Here is a 7,391-nt window from a genome sequence, read left to right on the forward strand (position 1 = left end):
TGCTTATTTGGCAGCTTTCCTTGAGTTGATTAGCGAACATGTTTTTACATTGGCACAAAGAACAGGTACAGCGACTGTGCTTGCGCAATCGCTTCACTGTAGAATGCATGCAAGCTAAAGGTTTCTTTCTGTTTATAAAACATTTCATATTAAGGAGAGCATCAATGGTGCCTAAGATATTCTGCGTACAGAATCTCAAAAAATGTGTACTAGCAGTCTGCAACTAGAGAGGATTTACACTCTGGGTCTTAACAGTATGGTCTGCAAAATCTGCACTCTTCTTCCTGTGAACCTAGCAGGATCCTCCCCCTGCTTATTATGGTTTTATTGCAAACTGGGTGGTCTACACTCCTGCCTAGGGTTCTGAGCCTAGCAGGATGCACTATATGCAACTTTCTAGGAGTCTGGGCATAGAAGGGTTCTTTAAACTCTCTTGTCTATGGGCATTAGCCTAACACAGGGCCCTGTATACTTACTCAGGATCTGAGTCTAGAGCAGGGCCCTTTGAATGTTCCTTCCTGAGGGTGCAGAACAGGCTTCTTTCTTGGTGTCCTCATACTATGGGAGGGTCCATTGCACTATTCGTCCCTCAGGTCTAAGCCCAGCCTTATGCTAGACGAAGTCATATGCACTACCTTTTCCAGGTGGTCTTGGTTTAGAGAAGAATCCTTCACAACTACATTTGCCCCTATCCTGATTTTTGTGGATCATTTCAAACTTTTATGGGAAATCATATATGTTCTGTTTGCTGCAAAAACTCTGACATTGCATACAATTAAAAAACAAGTATTGGCATAGCCAATAGGTCTCTCCTTTGGGACCTTATAAGTATTCAGTTATGTAGCACAATATCATTGGTACAACAGCATCAACTGTTGCATGGCTAAACACTTATAAGGTCCCAAAGGTGAGGCCTATTGGCTATGCCAATGCTTGTTCTAATGGTACAAAATTTAAGTCAGATATTTTTTTAATCTGTTCTAGTCACTTATTTTCTGATGGATCATTCTAACAGCAAATAACTGGCATTGTAACTGGTCCCACAGTGGCTTCAGAACCTCTTTCAATAGCTCCTGTAAAGCCGACAGGTGATGCCATCAACTTTTATTGCAGCTCCATCTCACCTTCAGACATGGAGCCACATAGAGGCATCCCCTGCGTACTAATATCAATTTCCTTTTTCCACACCCAGCTTGCTGATTAGGAGCATTGCTTAGTCTGACTTCGTTTATCACCAAATTTTCAAATTCATGGTGGTAGAGATGGGGGCATCTAAATTATATGTTCAGTAACAGCAGCAACACTCTTCATCCTTCTCTCCATCTGGCACCATTGCCAAGCCTCTTTGGCTTGTCCCCAGTGTAATGTTGAGGCTGGTGGATGACAGTATCCAACACTGCCTGATTTACTGGTGCCCCATTGCTTTAGACCATTAGGTCCTTCAAATTATCCAAGTTGGTTGTGCCCTTCCTTTTCTGGATGCGCCTCCCCACAGTTCCACAGTTTACTGTCACACTTCTGCAGATCATGTTTGACCCCATCAAAAGAAATCATGGTTTTGCCAACCAAAGGAGTGTTTAAACTGAAACCAGAGAGAGGAATGGAGTGCTAATCACAATACTCTGATCCCGCAAAAGGACAGGGTCTGAAACTGATTCTGAACTTCAGACTCTTGTACTCCTGTACTCAAAATGGCGTCACTCAGCTTCTGTAGGCCTTGGGACCCAAGTACTGAATGGTGACTCTGGACCTGCAGCATGCACTTTCAAGTACCAGTCCTGTAGTCCCATAAGAAATACCTTTGCATTGCAACGCTGTCATTCAATTTCCAGTTGATTGTACTGCCATTCAGACTTGCATCAACTTCGTGAGCCTTTACAAAGATCATGTTGGTGGTTATGACTCACCTTCACTGGTCAAGAATACATGTTTTCCTGTACCTGGACGAATGACTGCTAAAGATGGGCTCACTGCTGTGGAGTTTGGTTCATCTGCATTGCTGCCCACCCCGTGGGTTCTCCATCAGCAGTTCCAAATCTCATCGCAAGACACAGCTGAGGATTCCCTTTACCGGGGTCATTCTGGACATGGTTGCCTTGAAATCCTTTTTATAATGATTTTGGGACATTCAGGCTATGATCTCAGTGGTTCAAGTGAGGACTTCTGTTCTGCCCTAATGATTGTGAGGCTGTTTTATCTTTTGGCATTGGGCCTCTTGCTGATGTTTCACGCCTGTTTTCCTATGTGGGCCCCTCAGTGAAATCTGTGTCTGCACTGGGCTAAGCACTGGAGACATCTTTTGTACAGAATCTTCATGTTTGACGTTAAGGTTCAGGACCTTTGATGGTAGATGACAGATACCAAAATGTTGTCTGGCAAGCCATTTTTCTTGCAGCCTGTATAGCTCACAGTAGAAATGGGTGCATCATGTTGGCTGGGATGCCACTTGAACTTTAGGTGATCAGAAACCTCTGGGCTCGGATGGAGCTTTGCCACCACATAAATCTCCTGGCACTGCGACCCATCTAGCTTACCTTAAGGGCCATTTAGCCTTCCATCAGAGGCAGGTTGATACATATGCTCAAGGACAACATGACCACCATCTGGTACTGCAACAAAAGGGCGGAGTGGGGGTTGATGAACATTGTCTATTAGAAAGGAGGCTTTGTTGATGACTGACTGACTGGAGTTACCTGTTGGCTAATCAATTAGTGGGCTTCCTCAACATCATTGGCTGATGACTCAGCAGGAATCATCATGTGAGTCATGAGTGCTGTCTGCACCCAGAAGTGGCAGGGGTATCTTTTGCCCAGAGAGGTGTGTCAAAACTATTTGGCTACATTTGAAAATACTTAATGTTCAACCTTTTGTGCTATGAGGTTTCCCCAGGGGTTTACAGGATATGCATTACCCCTTCTGTGGAAATCACGTCTGCTATAGGTCTGCTATGGGTGTTCCTGCTTCTGCCACAGATCCAGCTGGTTGAGAAGAATGTCAAGCAGACTGGGCACAGCTGATTCTCCTAGCCCCGATTAGGACAGGAGGCTTTGGTACTCTCAAGTGCTGGTCTGGCATCTGCCATCCGCTTTGTCTTCCTCTTCAGTTGGACATTCTGTCCCAGCAGCAAAAGAGAGGGTGCTGCACCAAAACTGCCAACATCTGGACATTAAGTAGGATCAACTGAGGACTTTGTTCTGCTATCTTAGCTGGTGAATGTCATGAAGTTGCTCACCGGCCTTCTACTGAATCATTTTTTTGGGCCTGTAGTCCAAGTTTGACTCCTGGTGAAGAAATGGCAGGTTGATTTCTTAAATGTCTTCTAAATATGTTTCTTCATGCCCCCTTCAAGATGCCGCATTTGGGCCTTAATGTGGTCTTAAAATCCTTAATGTGTGCTCCATTAGAGACTCTTGACGGCTGTGCTCAGATACTCTTGACCCTGAAGAACTTGTTTCTCATTGTCATCACTTTTGCGCCGTGTCTGCAAGCTCTAGGCCCTGCCAGCTAATGTAACGAATGGCACACTTTTCCTTCCTAATTGGTGCTTAGGAGTCATTCAACGTTTCTCAGGAAAGTTGTGTCACCTTTCCATGTGGGATATCCATCACACTTCATATGTTATTTTCTTAATTTATATTATTTTGCTGCAAAAAGAAATGTCAAAAAATGTAGGAGAATACAAGGGATGCTCTTATTACATACTTGTAACCCAACTGAAAACAACAATGAATCACAGAACAGAGTGGAGTTCTAGTACACATCACAAAGGGTTGGATTGCTAGCTTGCTCTTCAGTAGCCAACCCACTTGGGAGATATTCAGAATTCTGAAGCTTTTTCAAGATCCACCACTAAGGTATTGGGTTATAAAAATACTTTTGAATGTAGATCACATGCATAAACCTATTAATAACCTGTACGCGTGTTACAAGTATTCTTTTTTTTCAAGGTCACACTATTTCTGACATAGCTACCTCTTGACAGCTACCTCTTGACCTAGCTACTTCTTAGCAGCTTTTGATGTAACTTAAATAGCAACCACAAGCACTACAAGAGATTCAAAGGTTACAAATTAATCCACAGGAATTCCAACTGCACAGGTGTTCCCTCCAAAACACAAGTTATAATACATGTTTTTAGAGAAACCACTGATCACTCCCTTAATAGGATACGTACCATTTACAATTATAGAATTGTATTTTACATAAATTGATGCTTTGATGTTTCACATCAGATAGACATGTGGGTCGTTCTGACCACAAACTACAACAAATTTCACACTATTTCTGATATATCTTGGGTGGTTGAGGTACTTGAAAACCTATTTAATACGAATCTTTATTTTAAAATGTATTTCATTGGGATGCAGCTTCCTGAGTACGTTTGTAGCTATTGTCGTCATCAGAACATTCTGCTTTCTGTACATAAAATTAGCAATTTTGTTGAAATGCCCCACCACTTTAGCACAAACAGTAACAAAACATGCTCGTTTGGTTCAGTCCGTTTTTGAAAGAATGTAATTCACTTTATGTATTAAATCCTTAAAAAAGAAGCAAAATAGAAGACATTTTGCACTCAAAGGAGGACTTACAATTTTGATTTACTCATTAAATAACTAATTGTAAATCTTAATCACAATTTCACCCTGTATTCTGTGTTACTAAATTGAATTGGGAGAATTTAAAGCCACCTCCAATTGTGTGTGGAAATGTATTTTCACCTGATATATTTTCTAGAAAAGGGGGTATCTTAAAGTTAAAATCTGATTGGCTTGTCAACACTTTTCCACCCACGTTAATGTAGAAATCAAAGGCACTCACAATAAAGACTGTGATTTGCATTTTTTTGTTTACACTTTTTGTTCCAAATTTTTCCAACATAAGAATCTATTCATAACTGTATTTTTCCCCAAGGAGGTTACATACTTTAAACCTATTACAGTAATAAAGTCTTAATTAGAGGATTATCTAAATGTTTTATTCAATTTTTTAAAGCAAGACTATGCTTTCCCTAGAAATAATGTATTGCCAACGTAACTAGAAATACAGTCACCATGATTCAACCATGAAAAGCAATTTAGGGTAAATTTCTTCATCAAACTGTGCTTTAGTTTTCTGAAAGAAATAGTGTAAGAGTTGCAGTACAACACTTTGCCTTTGTCAATGATTCAATGATACATGTTTGTAAAGTTGCTCAATGTGTTAAGTGACATATCTTTTTTTTATCTGAACAGAAGGTGTACCTTTGTGGTCAGGATGAAGAACACCAACGTGCTGATGATTATGTTCTGCCTTACAATTATGAAGGAAAAGGATCTGCTGCCGGTTCAGTAGGATGCTGCAGCGACATCCAAGGAGAAGACGAGAGGATCGAGTTTTCAAAAACACTGGAACCAAAATTCAGGACATTAGCAGATATTTGCACAAAGAAATAAAGGCACATGCTGGATCATGTAAAATGACTTTTTCCTCTGCCACCAGATTTTTAAAACGGTATTAAGTGGTCATCTGATGACATTATGATATCCAGGACATCATTTTGCGACTCTTTGGTGCACATCTGATGTGTGGTTCCCTGCATTGTCACTATAATGTAAACTGTTATCAAAAGTTACCTTAGGGAAAGGATAACAGGTTGACAAAGTTTTTAGACTTGATCGATTGTATAGAAATCGGAGGCATACGATTCTAAAAATTATAATGCCAGGAGCAGGGACTGTGGGAAAAGTTATTAAGGCGCCTCTACAAAATTCTTCCAGAGTAGCATGGTACAGAATGTACTAGCAACTTATAGTATTAGAAGCACATCAGCCAAGCCAGCTTATTGTATAAATTGGAGTTGTACAGCATAATATTTTTCTACTTTTGAGACAATCTATAAATGAATGGTTGAAACTCATGCACTGAAAAGGGTTGTATAATGTTATGCTCATATTTGTAACTGCATTAGAAAAGTTTATTTTTCTGATCTCTTTTAAAAACATAGATTTTCTGCACAATAGTTCACACTTGGGCTTTCATTCTTTGTACCTCTGCATTAAGGTTCTTTCGAACTTTGACATTTAGCACCACATTTTTAATTGAAGGAGTAAGAATAGTGTACAAAGGTTTTTAAATGGATCACATTATGACTGTGATTTTATTTTTTAAATATATTTAAAAATGTTTTTGCTATTCATCAAGTTACCCACTGCCTTTGCTAGCTTCCATGCTCATCCTAAAGCTTCCATAGCTTTTCTTCTTTAATTTTGTAATAAAACATAATGGTATTTGATTTCTGTTGATTTCATTGTCATTTCCCACACTAATCTCACATCTCACAACTTGGTGTTGGATGTGAGATTGTCATACACATTCAGTTAAGTAAAATAAAATGTGCTGTAGTGGAATAAATGTTCCCATCACCTCATAAAATACCAAAAAACATTATGGTATGTTTCTAATAACTAATGGATGCCAGGAAATAATTTTCCAACCATCTATTTGCTTCAGATAAGAGAGGTACAAAACTTTGCTTACTCCGTAAATATAGATGTCCAAGTTCCAGGTTTTGGTGGTATGTTCCTCATTAAATGAGCGACTTGTATTCATGACTGGAAAATGGGCCATAGTGGAACTGAATTCAATTCAGAATGTGGGCCTATAATAGTTTAAACTGTTTTGAGTGTCGGTTCAAATTGAATGTTGTCATACATTATCTGTAAAAATACACGTCTTCTACCTTTTAGCGCTGTCACTTGGAGAAAACTAAACTTCGTTTCAAGTTTGCCTTAATATATTATGCCATATTTTTTAAATTGTACAGTGATTGTAATTTTTGGCATATTTTTGTACGGCATTACCCTTAGACTTTACAATGCGGTATGTACATATTTTTATGAACAGTTTATTTAGGTAAAGTTACTTTTTCAAACAGTTGCACTCTTCTCCAAGCTTAGCCTTTTACCCAGAAACATATGGGCTATTGAGAGAGCTCCATAACGTCCAGATCGTGTACAGTAATGAGTAGAACAGTTTACAGTAAATTAATGCGAGTCAATGCATTTAGAAAGCTAACAGCTAACATGTTAAATGATGTTTTATTTAATTTGCAAAGCTCTGGTTTACATGTAAGCTCTACTTTCAAGTGCTCCAAAAGACTTATTTTGTAAATTAGGATTTCTAAAAATAATTAAAATGATCAATACCATTACTTTCTTGCCTCATTGACTTATTATTCACCATTTTTACATTCTCCTGTAGTTTCTCTTCATACTTACTTCTTCAATGATGGTGCATTTGGGGCAATGTTCTAACTCCTTTATTAGCCACTGTGTAATGCTATTTTTAGCCAGGGTCCAGGAGCGTTTGATGTTTATAATATGTAAATGACAATTGTTCAAGATGTGGGGAGG

General features: G+C 39.1%; 1 protein-coding gene across 2 annotated transcripts in view; it reads left to right on the top strand.

Annotated features, from left to right (window-relative positions):
• The window catches only part of DSC2 (desmocollin 2), a 121,196-nt gene extending 114,007 nt beyond the window's left edge, over positions 1-7,189 (top strand). For both annotated transcript variants that reach the window (XM_085605711.1, XM_085605712.1), the window contains exon 16: positions 5,232-7,189. In XM_085605711.1, the coding sequence (XP_085461837.1) occupies positions 5,232-5,432 (201 nt within the window). In that variant the 3' untranslated portion in view covers positions 5,433-7,189. The remainder of the gene's footprint in view (positions 1-5,231) is intronic.
• The last annotated feature ends 202 nt before the right edge of the window (positions 7,190-7,391 follow it).

Source organism: Triturus cristatus, chromosome 5_1 (genome assembly GCF_964204655.1).
Source record: "Triturus cristatus chromosome 5_1, aTriCri1.1, whole genome shotgun sequence".
NCBI lineage: Eukaryota > Metazoa > Chordata > Amphibia > Caudata > Salamandridae > Triturus > Triturus cristatus.